The sequence below is a fragment of the Plecotus auritus genome (assembly GCF_963455305.1).
Source record: "Plecotus auritus genome assembly, chromosome: 2".
NCBI lineage: Eukaryota > Metazoa > Chordata > Mammalia > Chiroptera > Vespertilionidae > Plecotus > Plecotus auritus.
In genome coordinates, this window is record NC_137771.1 from 97,207,057 (window position 1) to 97,225,317 (window position 18,261).

At 46.6% G+C, this 18,261-nt stretch overlaps 1 protein-coding gene across 1 annotated transcript; it reads right to left on the reverse strand.

Moving 5' to 3' along the window:
- Positions 1-8,609: 8,609 nt before the first annotated feature.
- Positions 8,610-10,198, reverse strand: LOC308241405 (D-3-phosphoglycerate dehydrogenase-like; the record flags this gene model as incomplete). The annotated part of the gene is given in 3 exon segments (XM_080654809.1): positions 8,610-8,674; positions 8,677-10,066; positions 10,070-10,198. Coding segments are annotated over 3 exon segments (1,584 nt in total).
- Positions 10,199-18,261: the final 8,063 nt, after the last annotated feature.

The window sequence follows — 18,261 nt, forward strand, 5'->3', positions numbered from 1 at the left end:
ACATTTTATGTAATACTGGTTTGGTAGTGATGAACTCTTTTAGCTTTTTCTTGTCTGTGAAACTCTTTATCTGACCTTCGATTCTAAATGACAGCTTTGCTAAGTAGAGTAATCTTGGTTGTAGGTTCTTGCTATTCATCACTTTGAGGATTTCTTGCCTCTACCTTCTGGCCTGCACAGTTTCTGTTGAGAAATCAGCTGTTGGTCATATGGGTGCTCCCTTGTAGGTAACTGCTTTTCTCTTGCTGCTTTTAAGATTCTCTCTTTGTCTTTAACCCTTGGCATTTTAATTATGATGTGTCTTGGTGTGGGCCTCTTTGGGTTCCTCTTGTTTGGGTTTATCTATGCTTCTGGGCTTGTAAGTCTATTTCTTTCACCAGTCATTATTTCTTAATAAGGTTTTCAATGTGTTATTCTTTCTTTTCTCCTTCTGGCATTCCCATAATGCAAATGTTGGGATGTTTTAAGTTATCCCAAAGGCTCCTTACACCATCTTCATATTTTTGGATTATTTTTTTTCTTTTTGCTATTCTGGTTGGGTGTTTTCTGCTCCCTCATATTCCAAATCATTGATTTGATTCTCAGAATCGTCTACAGTTGAATCTATGTAAATTATTATTTATTTAATTTTTGACCGATCCCTTTTCATGTCTTTGACATTCTCACTAAGATTCTTGAAAGTGTCACTAAGTCCCTTGATGCTCTCATTAATTCCCTTGAAACTCTCTTTAAGATCCTTGAGTAACCTTATAACCATTGTTTTGAACTCTGTATCGAGTAGTTTGCTAGCTTCTCTTTCATTTGTAACATGTTTCTTTGTCTCTGCATTTTGGCTATTTCCCTGCGTCTGTTTCTATATGTTAGCTAGAGCTGTTATGTCTCCTGGGATTGGTAACTGGCCTTATTTATTAGATGTCCTGTAGGGCCCAGTGGCTCAGTCTCCCCAGTCTCCTGAGCTGGGCATTCTAGGTGCCCCCCTGTGTGACCTGTGTCCATAGTCTTATAATTGAACCTTGATTGCTGTTGGTGTCACTGGGAGGAATTGACCTCCAAGCCAATTGACTGTAAAGACCAGCTGTGTCTTCAATGGAAGAGCTGCTGTGCAGTAGACACCCCTATGGAGGAGAACTTGCTTTGGTGGTGCTTTGGTGCTCACTGAGTTTTCCCCTTGAGTGTGTCGCTTATGGATGTGTAGACTTGTAATCTGTTATGGTCTGATTACACTGGGTGCACTGGCTCTGGGGGCTTCTGGATGTGCAAAGCCAGCCACTCCCTGGGGTTAGTGGGCAGGAACTACAGAGAGATCTGCAGATGGCTGCTACTTGTATTGGTCTAGGAAGTGCCCAGGTAAGGCCCTGCTGAAGCAAGGAAGATTGGTGGTAGTGCCAGGTCTTGGGCCTTTTATTGATAGGTTTGGGGCATGCCAACTCCAGCTGCTGATTGTTTAAGAGATTTTGGCGAAGTCTGAATCTTGAGCCAGGACAGGCCATTCATATGGAAAAGCAGCTGTGGTGGGGCTGAAAATTGGATGGCTCAGGGTCTCAGGAGATTCCCCAGGTGTGGACCATGCTGATGGAAACTCAGATAAGACTTCCAGTCAGCTCTGCAATGGGGGAAGTTCAAGCACAGGAACAATGACCCCTGTGAACACCCCTGTCTGCGAGAAAGCCACCCCTGAGTTCCTGTCCTGATGCCAGACACTCTAGTTCCTCCACATATGTCCCTGGATTCCCCCAAAGCCACCACTCTACTGGAGCTCAGAGGAAGTAAGAGCATGTAAGTTTGTGTACAGGCCCTTTATGGGGAACACCTGGGACTCCAGCAACTTTGGTGTCACTGAGCCACAATCCCTGCTGGTTTTTATAGCCAGAAGTTAAGAGGACTTCTCAGCTCTGGAACCCTGGGCTGGGGGGTCTGGAGTATGGCTGAGACCCCCTGCTTATCACAGGAGACCTTGGAGATATCCCTCCTGATTAAAAAAAAATGCCACACATGAGTGTTGGACTAACCCATTCTGTGCCCCCACTCCTCCTACCAGTCTCAATGTGTTTTCTTCTTTACTTCTCTAGTTGTAGGACTTCCATACAGCCAGATTTCAGGCAGTTCTGAATGATGATTGTTCTGTATTTTAGTTGTAATTTTTTAAAAAATATGTTTTTATTGATTTCAGAGCGGAAGGGAGAGGGAGAGAGAGATTGAAACATCAATGATGAGAGAGAATCATTGATCGGCTGCCTCCTGCATGCCCCATACAGGGGATTGAGCCCACAACCCGAGAATGACTGGAATCAAACCTGGGACCCTTCAGTCCACAGGCCGATGCTCTATCCACTGAGCCAAACCGGCTAGGGCTTAGTTGTAATTTTGATGTGGTTGTGGGAGGCAGTGAGTACAGGCATTTACTCTTGCCATCTTGGTTCTCTTGCAACAGTATTATAGTCTACTAGAGGCCCGGTGCACGAAATTCGTGCACGGTGGGGAGGGGTGTCCCTCAGTCCAGCCTGCACCCTCTCCAATCTGGGACCTCTTGAGGGATGTCCGACTGCCCGTTTAGGCCCGATCCTGGTGGGATTGGGCCTAAATGGGTAGTCGGACATCCCTCTCACAATCCAGGACTGCTGGCTCCCAACTGCTCACCTGCCTGCCTTCCTGATTGCCCCTGACCACTTCTGCTTGCCAGCCTGATCACGCCCTAACCACTCCTCTGCCAGCCTGATTGATGCCTAACTGCTCCCCTGCCAGCCTGTTTGCCCCTAACTGCCCTCCCCTGCAGGCCTGGTCACCCCTAACTGCCCTCCCCTGCAGGCTTGATTGCCTCCAACTGCTCTCCCTTGCAGGCCTGGTCCCTCCCAACTGCCCTCCCCTGCTGGCCATCTTGTGGTGGCCATCTTGTGTCCACATGGGGGCAGCCATCTTGTGTGTTGGAGTGATGGTCAATCTGCATATTATTCTTTTATTAGATAGGATAGAGGCCTGGTGCATGGGTGGGGGCCAGCTGGTTTGCCCTGAAGGGTGTCCTGGATCAGGGTGGGGGTTCCCTTGGGGCATGGGGTGGTCTGGGCGAGGGTCCTGTGGTGGGTTGCAGGCCGGCCACACCCACTGGCAACCCAAGTGGAGGCCCTGGTATCTGGGACTTGTTTATCTTCTACAATTGAAACTTTGTAGCCTCAAGCGGAGCCAAGCCTTCTGCTTGCTCCATGGCAGAGTCATTTCTGTTGGGATTTATGTATCTTCTATAATTGAAACTTTGTAGCCTTAAGCAGAGGCCAAGGCAGGCCAGGGCTTCAGAAGCTTGGCTTCCGCCATTGCCAGGGGCAACCCTAGCCTCTTGCTCTTTCCAGCTCCGTGGCTGCCGCCATTTTTGTTGGGATTTATTTATCCTCTATAATTGAAACTTTGTAGCTTGGAGTGCAGGCCTGGGCCGGCCAGGGTATGTGGAAAGCTTGGCTTCCTCCATCGCCAGGGAAATCCAAGCCTCCCTCCTGCTCTCTCCGTGGCCGCATCCATCTTAGTTGGGTTAATTTGCATACTTGCTCCTGATTGGCTGGTGGGCATGGCTTGTGGGTGTAGCAGAGTGATGGTTAATTTGCATATTACTCTTTTATTAGATAGGATGTTGAACAATCTCTGGGCTGGGCTTGAGCTAAAAGAGGAATTAAACTAGGATAAAAACATTATGTCGAACTGAGTTCATATCGAGGTTTTCTATCCAAATCCCTAGAACTAGGGAAAAAATAAAATAATAAACCCTTAGTCCCACTGGAAAACAACAAGAGAATTTTTGGTGGATCAGAGAAACTCTCAATAAGCACTGAAAATAGAAACTGCAATTAGTGAAAAAGTACAACTTGCTGAAAACATTCACAGGAGATTACCATTATAAAAGCTGGGAACAGCTCCAGTGAAGCCCTAAGCATACACAGGGATTCAGAGATACAGATATAGCACCCTGGCTCTCAAGCATCCCACTCAAGGTGATTAATTAGGAGCCCCAACAGAAGCAGAAAGGAAGGTCAGCTCCTGAATTGGAGCACTGTGTGCCTACCCAAGTGAATAGCACAACTTTACAATATTTATCTGAACTTTGAGAATGGTACACTGAAGTAAGTACCAGCAAAACTTCCAATCCTCACCAGAGGACTTGTTTAGAGAGATGAAAGGAGAGGGAGAGGGAGAGGAAAAGGGAGAAGGAGAGGACATCCATGTGAGAGAAACATCAATCCGTTGCCTTCTGTATATATCCAAACTGGGGTAGAACTTGCAATCTAGGTATGTGCCTGACTAGGAATGAAACCAACAACCTTTTGGTGAACAGGACACTCAATCAACTGAGCCACTCAGGCCTGGTACACATCTACTATTTTAAGGACTTGCATAGGTTAAAGAAAACTCTACTATAAGCTTGAAGTTAAATTATATATTGTGCTTATTTTTGAAAGTGCAGTAAAAGTGGTCTAAGGTGTAGGTAAGATCCCAAACATTGAATTGGAGAGACAACAGAAAGCAATGCCTCAGGACTTCCATGAACACAGAGTGTACATACACTGTCCCACCTGAGGTGTGGATCTAATGATCTAGAGACAGAACCTTGGCAAAGGCAGCAGGCTCTGGCAGTGGTCTGAGTGGCATCAAGTGTATGGTCGGTTGGATGGTTTCTGATTAGCTCTCCTATGGTGGTGCTGGGAGCTGACACAGTTCATGCAGGTACCCTATGCTGACCTTACCAAGCCCCCTGCCATTCCGCAGAGCTCTCCTTATTCGGAGTCCCAGTCCTTCCTCCTCCCCAGGCTTCCAGCCTCCTGGGCCTGGCCTTCTTCCCCTCCCCTCCACCACCCTCACGGATGCACCTCGCACCTGGAGCTGTCCCAGGTCGGCGACGGTGAGGAGACTTGGCCTCCTCTCCAGGCAGTGACCTGGCAGGGGTCCTCAAACTACGGCCTGCGGGGCCACATGCGGCCCGTGGAGGACATTTATCTGGCCCAGCCTGCTTAGCAGCCGACTTGTCCCGGGCCCGCAGTGCGCATAGGAATTTGTTCATAGTTTGTTTTTTTTTTAAACTATAGTCCGGCCCTCCAACTGTCTGAGGGACAGTGAACTGGCTCCCTGTTTAAAAAGTTTGAGGACCCCTGTAAAGGGAACCCAGAATGAAGGAATTTCCTCATTAGGGTGGTGGCTGGTGCCCTGAAGGAAATACAGAGGGCGCTGTGGTACAAACTAATGGGCTGAGCGGTGTAGGTGCCACTAGTCCCTCCTCCACTGGCCTGAGCCCATATCCTCCTGCAGCGGTGCCACGCCTCCCTTTGGTCCCACCTCCCCTCGCTCCCCCCCAACCCCTACTCCCCACTCCGCCCCTGGCCCGTCCCAGCCCCCATTCTTCCGGTCCTTTCTTGCCCCTTGCACCCAACCCTGACGCGCCCTGGTCCCCTGGACCCCTCCCAGGTGTGGTGGCGGTCTGGGGGCTCAGGGAGCGGCTTCGGCCTGTGGGTGCGGCTGGACGGAGACCAAGGGCTGGGACTGTGGGAACAGCTGGGCGCGGAGGGGCGGCTCCGGCCAGGCCCTGCGCAGCGGGGAGGAAGGGGCGCCCTGGGAAGGGAGGAGATGGGGGTGGGGGTGGGGGTGGGGGTGGGGGTGGGGGGGTGGGGGTGGGGGGGTGGGGCGATCCCCAAACCGCCAACCTCGTGCCGGACCACCCAACCCCGCACCTAGGCGGGAGAGGAGCTAGGGTGGGCCTGGGGTGCCGCTACTCCAGGGCAGGGCTGGCCCCTTGGAGGCCGGGCCGTGCCTAAAGCTTTCAGGGGCTCCGAGCCCATTTCTCTCAGTACAGCTCAGCTGCCATCCCCGAGGCAAGCCTTTCCCAGGCATGTCTCCCCTCCTTCTTCCCGGAAACCCCGGGCCCTGCGCTCCAGGACACACCCCAGCGCTGTGCCCTTGCTAGTGTTTTCTGGAACGGCCTGCCACTCACCCCTCCTCCGCCCCACCCTTCTCGCCTTCCTGGAACCCTCCCGCCAAAGTCGCCTTCTGATCCCTCGAGCTCTGGCTGGGCAGGCCTGGGTGGCCCCCCCTCCCAAGCCGCCATTTCCCCACCGCCGGTAATTGCGTGCTGGTTTTTAGCATCTGGCTTAGCTTCCCCATTCATTTGTCAGCCATCATGCCTCCACACCTCTGTAGCCTTTAGTGTCTTCAGAGCGGACATTTGACTCAACTCTAAGGACCGTCACTGCAACTCAGCCATGGCTACCCACTCCTGTCACACATGGGCTAATCCTCCCAAACTGCTCACTTTCTCAGCTTCTTTTTTAAAATTAAGTTTATTGGGGTGACATTGGTTAATAACACTATATAAGTTTCAATGTACAATTCTATAATACATAATCTGTACGTTGCATTGTGTGCTCACCACCCAAAGTCTAGCCTCCTTCCCTCACCATATATTTGACCCCTTTTACCCTTTACTACCTGCCCCCAGCCCCAGCCCTCTGGTAAGCACCATACTGTTGTCTGTGTTCATGAGTTTGTTTCTTTTGTTTGTTCTTTTGTTGCTTTCTGTTTTATATCCCACATATGAGTGAAATCATATGGTTCTTGTCCTTTTCCATCTGACTTATAAGAGATTTTCTTAAATCCCATAATGCCCACATATCCTTTTCCTGGAAAGGTGAAATGTATTTAGAACCAAATGAATTAAATGCTAAATCAATTGGAAAAATAATGATTTTAAAGAAACTTCCACCAGAGGAAAATAATCTTGAAACTAAACATTTGTTACAGGATATTCCAAGACCACTTTGGGCCCTTTCCAGTACAGATATTGACAAAATCAAGTCAGCCACTTCTATTAAAATAACTTTTGAAGATACTTTGCCCCTACCTAATATTCACCAATATCATTTAAGACCTAATACACTAGCTGTAATTAAGCCCATTATATAAGATTATTTAAAAAGCAGACTATAATTTCATATACAAGCCCCTGTAATTCTCCTACCTTCCAATTAAAAATTGCAAATAATAAAAATTTATACAGAATCTCAGAGCTAAAATAAAATAGTTATACCCACACAACCTGTGGTTCAAAATCCACATAATTTTTTATCAGCCATTCCTGTAAACTGCTATTATTTTTCAATAATAGATTTATGTAGTGTGTTCTTCAAAATTCTAGTAGAAAAAGATAGTCAATATCTCTTTGCCTTCACCTGGGAAAATTGACAACTTACTTGGACTGTAATGCCCCAGGGATAAACCAAAAGTCCAACCTACTTCTTTGAATTATTAAAAACTAATATAAATAACTAGAGGCCTAGTGCATGAATTTGTGCACATTGAAAGGAAATTAATTAGAAGGTGGCCAGCTGGGTGGGACTGGACAAGGCTGGCCAGATATGCCCTGGAGCCAACCTCCCACAGTCCCTCCCCAGCTGGCCACACCTGGGGCAGTGCCAGGGCTCGCAGGGCGTCTGCAGAGTGAGCGGGGGTCCCTCCAGCACATGGGGTCCCTCAGCCTGACCTGCGGGGATTGGGCCTAAACCGGCAGTCAGACATCCCCCAAGGGGTCCAGGAGTGTGAGAGGGCACTCTGCAAAGTTGCTGTCTCTTGGCAGCTTCTGTATTAAGCATCTGCCCCCTGGTGGTCAGTGCGTGTCATAGTGACCAGTTGAATGGACAACTGTTTGCTTAGGGTTTTATATACGCTGAGTGGCCAGATTATTATGAGCTCTGAACTCATAATAATCTGGCCACTCAGTGTATATATATTAGAGGCCCGGTGCATAAATTCGTGCATGGGTGGGGTCCGGCCAGCCTGGCCAGGGGGAGGGGACATGGGCGGTTGGCCGGCCTGCCTGCTGGTCGAACTCCTGGTCAAGGGGACAATTTGCATATTAGCCTTTTATTATATAGGATATACACTGAGTGGCCAGATTATTATGTGTCCAGAAATCATAATAATCTGGTCACTCAGTGTATATACTAGTGGCCCGGTGCACAAAAGTATATGGATTCCCTCAGCCCAGCCTGCACCTTCTCCAATTGGGGGCCTGATCCCTAAACTGGCAGTCGGACATCCTTCTCGCAAACTGGGACTGCTGGCTCCTAACCGCTCACCTGCCTGTCTGCCTGATTGCCCCTGCCTCTGCCTGCCTGCCTGATTGCCCCTAACCCCTCTGTCTGCCTGCCTGATTGCCCCTAACTGCCCACCTCTGCCAGCCTGATCTCACCCCCATCTGCCCTCCCCTGCCAGCCTGATCTCACCCCCAACTGCCCTCCCCTGCTGGCCTGATCTCACCTCCAACGGCCCTCCCCTGCTGGCCTGATCTCGTCCTCAACTACCCTCCTTTGCCAGCCAATTTGGTTCCGATTGGTTGGTTTCTATTCCAGTCAGCGTCTAAAGCTCCACCTCATAGGCAGCCATTGGCTCCTCACAGTTGACCCAGATTTGGTTCTCTTTTTTTTTTTTTTTTTTTTTTTTTTGCGGGGGGCTGGGGTGGAGGGTGGGCTGTTTATTAAGTGGTTATTACAGTGGTCAGACCACATAAGTGGTGTCAGCCCCAGGAATGTGACTCTCAATGTTGATCACAAAGCCCCCAAGGCTGGTCCTAATGAGCCTCAAGGTCAGAAATGAAACTGAAAGGCCTTGGTCACATGCTGCTTCCAGGCATTCAGGTTGGGCAGCAGGAGGAGATGCCCATGACGTGCCAGGTCTCCCCATCAGACACCACTGAGGTCTGGTAGGACAGCAGCTGCACGCATACCTCTACCAGGAGCCCAATCATGGTAGGCAGCATGGCAGGGTTGGAGGGCTGAGCCCGGAACAGGAGCAGGGGCAGACCCCTGCGGAGAGGCACTTCTGGTCTGAAGGCAGCTCCATTGAGTGCCTGCAGCACAGGTCTGGTGCCCTGGACAAAGCCCACAGCATGGTAGGGGGTACCTGCCAGGGCCACACTCAGGAGGCCTTCCCCGCATCCTTGCTCTCCTAGCACAGTGGGGTTATGGGAGGTGGTTACATTGAGGCAGGCCTCCTTCACCAGCAGCTTGGCATTCACCAAGTTCACATCCGCATGATTAGAAGTGTCTTTGAGGAGGCCAACAATGACTGTGGGGCTCCGGCAGTTCCCGGCATTCTTCAGGGTTAAGCCCTGCGTTACCACCTGGATGGTCCCTTTGGGAGACCCTGCCCAGGCTCGCATCAGAGTCCCCAGAGCTTCTGCCAGACTGGTGTGCGAAGAGAAGACGCTGGTAAGGGCCTGGGTATTCACGACCCCTGCGAGGGCTCTCCCCTTCACCATGTCCACAAACTGGACAGTGATCCCCTCCCCGTAGCGGCTCTGGGCCTCCTTGGTGCTGGCGCCCAGGTGGGAGCAGGTGATGACGTTTTGGTGGTCCACCAAGGCATGGTCCTGAGGCGGCTCCTCTGTGAACACGTCCAGCACTGCACCTGCGCACTGCCCTGACTGCAGGGCCTGGAGCAGGGCGCCCTCATCCATGATCCCTCTGCAGGAGCAGTTCACCACGCGCACGCCCTTCTTGCACAGGGCGAAGGTGCTGTCATTCAGCAGGCCTGTCGTGGAGGGCAGGAGAGGGGTGTGCACAGTGATGAAGTCACAGAGGGGCCAGATCTCCTCCAGGGGCAGCTGCTGAATGCTGAAGGAGGCTGAGACCTCTAGTGAGATGATAGGGTTGTACCCTATAGTCTTCATCCCGAAGGACTGCATCCAGACGGCCACCTCTCTCTGGATCCTCCCCAGGCCAAGAATTCCCAGGGTCTTTCCATTCAACTCAGTTCCCATGAACTTCTTTCTGTCCCACTTGTCATCCTTCATCGAAGCTGTTGCCTGGGGAATCTGCCTGGCCAGATACATGATCATCTCACAGGTGAGCTCCGCAGCACTAAGACTGTTCCCATTGGGAGTGTTCACGACCATGATGCCCTTCCTCCTGGTGGCCTCCAGATCCACGTTGTCCATGCTGGTGTCGGCCCTGCCCACCACCTGGAGCTTCTCTGCTGCATTGATGACATCTGCGGTCACCTTGGTGGCCGAGCGGAGGATAAGGCCTTTGCAGTCCTGCAACTAGGCTATCAGCTCCTCTTTGATCAGGTTCTGCTTCTCCACCACCTGCAGCCCTCCATCTTGCAGAATCTTTCGGCAGCAAGGGTCCAAGCTGTCACTGATGAGCACTTTCTGTAGATTTGCAAAGGCCATTGCTGGAGCTGGCCTCCGGATGGACCGCTTTCCCTGGACAGAAACACCTCTAAGCCCCCAGATTTGGTTCTGATTGGTCAGTTTCTATGCGAGTCAGCGTCTTTGGGGCCTGATCAGATAGGCGGGGCTGATCAGAAGCCCCTTTGGAGTCCTGGAGAGAAATGGAGGCACGGCTGCTGGCCAGACTGGGAGAGAAAGAGAGAGCTGCCACAGAGGCAATAGATCAGTCCCTGCTTCTCTTTTCAGGCCTCTCTCTGGCCCTGATTCACAGCCCCTTCAGCAGTCAGTGCTGGGGCACCGTGCCTGAAGTGGCAGCAGTCAGCACTGGGTTGAGCACTGACTTCTGGTCTGGTTGAGCTTCCGTCATAACGGTGTTACACCCTGGCTCTTTATTATAGAGATAGATGTTAAATTTCTGAGAAATTCCACTCTAATACAGTATATGAATGACTTACTTTTATGACCCAAATGGCACAATTTCCCTATTGCAGCAACTAGCTATAAAAGAACATAAGGCCTCAAAGGATAAGTTACAATTTTGCTTACCTCAAGTAAAATACTTTGGCCATCTCATATCTAAAGATGAACTACAAATTAACTCTGTAAGACTTATAGGAACTCTATCTTTCCTTCTTCCAAAAACAAACAAACAAACAAACAAAACAACATAGAAGATTCCTGGGTTTGACTGGATATTGTCAAACTTGGGTTCCAAACTTTTCATTAATAGCCCAGCCTCTATATGCCCTATTAAAGTCAAATCAGCCCGATCAGTGTGTCTGAGTGGTTGAGGATTGACCTAGGAACCAGGAGATCATGGTTCCATTCCAGGTCAGGGCACATGCTTAGGTTTCAGGCTTGATCTCCAGTAGAGGGCCTGCTGGAGGCAGCCAATCAATGATTCTTTCTCATCATTGATGTTTCTATCTCTCTCTCCCTCTCCCTTTCTCCTTGAAGTTAATAAAAAGTATATATAAAATCAAATCAACCTAATCCAATTAAATGAAACACCAAAGGGAAACAAGCTGTAGAGGCTCTAAAGGAAGTATTGTCTAAAACTCCTGCTCTGGGACATCCAAATTATAAACTTCCCTCCTTCCTTTTCACACATGAAAGTAAAGGAAATGCTTTATGAGTTCTAATTCAGAAACATGGAGATCATAATAGACCTCTAGTGTATTATAGTCAGCAACTACATCCAGTAGGAAAAGGCTCCATCCCTGTAAAAGGGTGATCTCTACTTCAGCTATGTTACATAAACAGATGTTTTGATGGGCTCTCCTTTAACTATTTATGTTCCTCATTCTTTCGAATCTTAACTGAATTCTTATCACACTCAACACTTCTCTGTCAGTTGATTGACTTCTCATAAAATGCTCCTACTTTCTACACATAAAATTATTTTAACTCAGTGTAATTGCCTTAACCCTCTTTACCAAAAACAAAACAAAACAAAATAAACAAACACAAACAAACACCTAGAATTGTATTTAGTTTACTGACCACTTCTTCATCCTAGGAAGGAATGATTTTCAGGAAACTCCTATTGATAATACTGACTTAATTTGGTTCACAGATAAACCTTATCTGAAAAATAAATAGGAACATTACCAAGCTGGATATGCATTAACTTCCATGGTAGACATAACTGAATGTTCTTATCTGCCTGAAATAAGATCTGCCCAACAAGCTAAACAAATTGCTCTAATTCAACTTGTTAACTGGCCAAAAATCAAATAGCCAATATTCATACTAATGCATTTGGCGTAGCTTATGACTTTGGAATGTTATGCAAACAGCAAGGCTTCTTAACTTCCTCAGGACAGTCCATAAAAAATGGAAAACTAGTTGCAGAATTTTAAATACCACACAATAACCAAAACAATGGACAATTATAAAATTCCTACGACATTCTAAAGCTACCACTGAGCCAAACCAGCTAGGGCATTTAAGGTTATTATTTGTAGGTAATTATTTATTGCCATTTTAATTCTGTATGTCTAGGTTTCTCTATTTCTTCTTTTCATTACAACAATCCGTTTAGCATTTCTTGTAATGCTGGTTTGGTGGTGATGTGCTCCGTTAGCCTTTTTTTATCCGGGAAGCTCTTTATTTGACCGTCTATTTTGAATGATAGCCTTGCTGGATATAGTAATCTTGGTCTCAGATCCTTGTTTTCCATTACCTTGAGTACTTCATGCCATTCCTTTCTGGCCTGTAGAGTTTCTGATGAGAAATCAGGTGTCAGCCTTATTGGAGCTCCTTTGTAGGTAACAGTTTGCTTTTCTCTTGCTGTCTTTTACATTCTCTCTTTGTCTTTAATTTTTGTCATTTTAATTATGATGTGTCTGGGCGTGAGCCTGTTTGGGTTCTTCTTGCTTGGGGTTCTCTGTGCATCCTGGACTTCTGCAACTTTTTCCTTTATCAGGTCAGGGAAGTTTTCTGCCATTTATTTCTTCAAACTCATTCTTTATCAATTTCACCCTTTCTGCCTCTTCTGGCATACCTGCTATCTGAATATTGTTATATTGTTACGCTTCACATTGTCCTACAGCTCCCTTAATCTGTCCTCCTGTTTTTTTAATTGCTTTTTCTTTTTGGTTCTCTGATTGAGTGATTTTTTTTCAACCCTGTCTTTTAATTCACTGATTTGATCCTCAGATTCCCCTAACCTGCTGTGTATTCCTTCCAATGTGTTTTTTATTTGTGCTATGTCATTCTCTATTTCTGTTTCCATAGTTACTATATCTTTTCTCATAATGTTAAGCATCTTTACCATCATTATTCTGAACTCTATATCAGATAAATTCCTTATCTCCATTTCATTTATCTCTTCTTCTGGAGAATTCTCTTGTTCTTTCATTTGGGGGTTGTTTCTTTGTCCCCTCATTTTGGCTGCCTGTTTGGGTTTGTGATTATGTATTAGGTATATCTGCTATGCTTTTCAATCTCTAGTGCAAGACAGTATCAAATGTGGTTTCTGACTAATTAGATCAGGCAAAATTCAAAGCCTCCCAAGATCACCTCTGTCTACAGACTGATAGGATTTTGTCTTGAATTGCCCTCAGGCAATTGTCCACAGGTGTGGCAAGAGATTTTTTCAACAGGGTGGGGCAATTGCTTCTGCCTGGAAATTGTTATTGTCAGTCTCTCAATGGGCCTGAGCAACTCCACACTATGGGAAAGTGTTTTCCAATAGGGTGAATCAGCTGTCTTCTCCCCAGGCAAAGTGGCCTGTACATCCTGGGTGTGAAGGATGCCCTTCCCAGCATGAGGGAATGACTCAGCACAGGAAACTGGGGTTTCTGCCTCTGAGCTCTAACCTCAGAGCCTCTGATCCTGGCTTTTGCTCACACAGCTCCAGTCCACCCTGCCTTCCCTCTACCAGAGCACAAGGTGGGTGACATCAACAGGGAATTTTGTGTGTTGGCCCTTTAAGAGGGTGCCTGAATTTCTAGCCATCTCTTCCTGGCAGACTGCAACCCTGCTACTTTCCATAGCCAGACATTTTGTGGGTACCCTTTTCAGTTCTGGTGCTCTTTGCTGGGGGGGCCCAGCTTGGGGATTAGACCTCAGATTTCTCAGTGGGAACCCCCCCACAGCTTAGATATCTCTCTGGAACTTCACTTGCTATTTGTGGGAGCCCGGCCCACCCTTTTGCACCTCCACCCTTCCTATCATTCTCTGTGTGGTCTTTACTTTAGGTCCTCGGTTATCAGGGTTCTCTTCAGTGAGTCTTCTGTTGATTATTCAGGAAGTTTTTCTGTATTTTAGTTGTAATTCCAATTTGGTTCTGGGAGCATGTCCATGCAGCATCCACTTACTCCACTGCCATTTTTAATCTGTCTTCCATAAAATGATTTTTATATTATTATTATCCTCCTTATGGTTTCATAGTGAAAACAATATGAAATTATAGGCAGGATAACTTTGCCTAAGGTTAATAAAATCTATGATATTGATACTGAAAATCCAAAGTATTGGGAAATTGAAATTAATCCTCCCCATGAAGTCATTTCTATTGCAACTAACTGGCTAGGAGAATAATTAGAGCTTCTGTATAATTAAATAGTAGAAAATCTTCATTTACCTGGCCAAACATATCATAAGGTGCAAGTGACAGTGTATGAAGAAGGAAAACATATAACTAGCTTAATAAAAAATAATGATAATACATGTAAAGGGTTTTTCAGTTAACTGGGATGCTTGTTCCCCTCAGACCCTTCCTTATCTAGCATTAGACATGTTCTAATCAGTGTTACTGGTTTAATACTGATGCTTTTGTTCCTGGTATGTAAATGTTATACTAGAATCTAGTAACTAGATGCAGAAAAACAAAACTTAAGATAAGCAGCAATAAGAATTGGATTATGGTAGCTGAAAAATTAGGTATGATCCAGAATATTTTTTTAACAAGGTCACATAGGCTCTGACTGCCTCCCATTCACCTGGCTTTTCTTTCTTTCTTTTTTGTTTGTTGCCTTTTTATTTTAAATAATAATTCAACTGTGAATGCCATCAAATATTATGGTCTTTGCCCCATCCCCAGCAGTCCACCATGTTCAGCAGGACAAATGCTGACACTGGGACTTCCTAGAAATGAGCCTTCCTAGCACCATGGGACCCCCTTATTCAACCAAAATGTTGATCATCACTGCATCCTTTGGATTGATTTATGACCAAAAAGGGGATGTGTGGATGAAAAGGGGCCACATGCTAACCTAACAACCTCAGGGGAGGCCTGCATAGTGGCCTTACAAATTCAGAAACCTAAAATAACCACAAGGATGGTCTGAAATAAAAACTTTTAAACTAAAAGCAGTTTATGGCAGCTAGTCATATCCTAGTCCAGCATCTTGCCTGAAAAAGGTCAATATTTACCTTAACTGAACCTGTCTATTGTCTTTTTCATCTACAATAACATACTTTGGAATGTCAAAGTAATTTTCCTTTTTCCAGACCCCTGAAAGCACAGGTACCACTCTGCAAAGACCACAAATTACCTCATTGTTATTGAGTTAATTGTTGATTCTTAACTAACCAATACCCACCTAAATAAAAGAAATATGCCTATTATTTTACTTTTCATCCATTCCCTGAGGTTTCCCCACTTTGCTTTCTCCTGCCTCCCTAATCTATTATTAATGGATTTCATGTAACCCACTTATGTCTCCTTTTTTTTATTGTAATATATAAAACAAGGGCAAAACTGCCATTCTCTGGAGCATTAGCTCAACCCCCTGAGATTTTGCTTCCCAGCAATTGTCTACAGTTTGGCTCAAATAAACTCACAAAAAATTCTTCACAAGTCTGAATGTTTCTTATGTTGACATTCATTTCAAATCTATGGTCACATTTTAGGGAAGGAAAGCCAGTGAAATGAAGAATCTTCTCTAGCACAAGGTCCCTCTGAGTTTGAAAGAAAAGCTGGAGAGTGATCACCTGAAAGTTGTATTCTAGTGTTGGTGACTTAACCTGTGCTAAAATATGTGAGGAAAGGAGTCAGGTTCTTTGCCACAGTCCCCAAAAGCACTGGAAGAAAGCCAAACTTTCTGCAGTGAATCTAGGAGCAGAGAGCATGGTGGGAGCACTGCTGGCCTGCCCTCACAAATTGGGATGGTGCAGGACTCAGAGCTGAGGGTCCTCCTAAAACTATCCTTACGTAGGAACCTTAGAGAAGACTGGATCTGTTAGGGGCAGAAATACAATAATGGGGACTGGTTATAATTATAAGAAATATTAATTAGCTGTGTGATTGCTCTGTTCTGCTTAGAGAAAGGACATTCTGATCTGGCTGAAAGTTGTATGCCCTGGGACATGGGAGCTAACATTGGAATGCAGTCCATTATCCTTTTCTGAGAACTGCCTAGATTAACAACCTTGTTGCTGAAACAATCTGGCCTCAGAAGAGGCACTGGGTGTTTGCCACCCCCAGCCCCTATTGCCTGTAATCTGGTCCTGGAGGTGCCCAGGAGTACCTGCCCTCTGTGACCCCCCGAGACCGCATTGCCTGTAACCATTATACCTTGCCTACTTTCCCATACCTGTAATTCTTACTTTCCCAGGTAATCTTTGTCCTTCTCCTGAAGTAGAGCAGATTTTTGTGGATGTTCTTCCATATTGCCAGCATTATTGGAATAAACACTCATATATGATTCAACCCTGACACTGCTTAATTGGCTCAAGTAGTGACAGGCAGCCTGGATCCATTGGCTGTCCAGTTACACTACCTCCCAGCTGTGCACACATCCCAGAGGAAGGGAGTGGGTGTCCTTTATTTATCCTATGCCTGCAGTCTCATCAAAAATCCAATGCTTGCAGCTTTATCAGACCTCCTCTTCTTCCTTTTATCTACTGCGGGCAGTGACTTATTTTAAATTGACCTCTTAATGAACTATCACCGGCAGAAGGCAAGGTTACTTGCATTATGTCCTTAGCAGGCGTTGACCTTCCAGCAACACTCTCTGTGTTCATGACCTCATAACATGTTCATGACCTCATAACATGTTGCCTGCCTGGTCTTTGTCTTTTAGAAGTGACCCGTGCCCAGAGCAGGTTTCCCAAGTGAGTCTCTGGGAGGGGCTGCTACCATTTCTTTGAAGGAACTGCTAGGTCATCCTATATAATAAAAGGCTAATATGCAAATCGACCAAACCGAAGGGGGGGGGGGGTAAAGAGGAGAATAACTGTTATTATGACACGCACTGACCACCAGGGGAAGATGCTTAATGCAGGAGCTGCCCCCTGGTGGTCAGTGCGCTCCCACAGGGGGAGCTCCGCTCAGCCAGAAGCCGGGCTCACTGCTGGCAAGCGCATCAGCAGTGCCGAGAGCCTCTCCTGCCTCTGCAGCAGCGCTAAGGATGTCCACCCACTGCTTAGGCCCACTCCCCGAGCAGGCCTAAGCCATAGGTCGGACATCCCCCAAGGGGTCCCAGACTGCAAGAGGGTGCAGGCCGGGCTGAGGAACCCCGCCTGCCTGAATTTCGTGCACTGGGCCTCTAGTTAGATATAAAGAGCTATTAAGTATTGTAATGTTGTTAATTGCGTATTGCCATATGTCAGTGGTCAGCAAACTCATTAGTCAACAGAGCCAAATATCAACAGTACAACGATTGAAATTTCTTTTGAGAGCCAAATTTTTTAAACTTCTTCTAACGCCACTTCTTCAAAATAGGCTCACACAGGCCATGGTATTTTGTGGAAGAGCCACACTCAAGGGGCCAAAGAGCCGCATGTGGCTCACGAGCCGCAGTTTGCTGACCACGGCCATATGTCATTTGAATAATTTTCCTGTTGCTTATAGAAAACACTACATTATAATTGAGGGGAACCAGAGTTTGTCCATTCAAAATATGAATTTTGAGATAGTGATTATTTTAAGCTGGTTAATTAAAAGAAACAAAAGATCCAGAAAGAAACGTTGACCCTCTTCTATACATACCTCAAGAAATTCAGATAGAAAAACTTGCTTAAAGGAAGAGAGCTGTCACCTCATCATCATAATATGAACTACATGTGCAGACAGGGAAAAATCTAGCAAAGCCTGTTTGTGGGACAGCTATCTGTGCCCCATTATTTCTGGGTGGCAAAGCAAAGGTTTGTTCATTTGTTTATTGCACATTTGCTCTCTCTCATCTCCCTACAGATTGCCTGCTTTCCCTTGGAAATCAACCCTTGCCGCTCTCTCCTTTGCCCAGAATGGCACATAAACCTCAACTGCCAATCTGTCCTCAGGTCTCATTTTCTTTTTTTTTTTTAAGTTATACATGTTTATTTCAATTCAAAATTTTACAGATTAAAAGTTTGTATTTTATTAGAGTCAATTTGTAGGCAGTTCGCAGTAATGATTTCTCATGAAAAAAAGAAAGAGAGACCATACTCATCCAGATTTCAGATGTGAATGAAACCTCTTCCTGCAAACCGAGGGGATGGAAATGTTCCTGCCAGTCCAGCATATGATGAGTGGGATAGACAGGACACTATGTCGTGCCCAGGATGTGGGGAGAGGCTCAAAGCTGCAGGTAACAGACCTTCTCACAAAGGTGAGATGCAACACTGCTCCC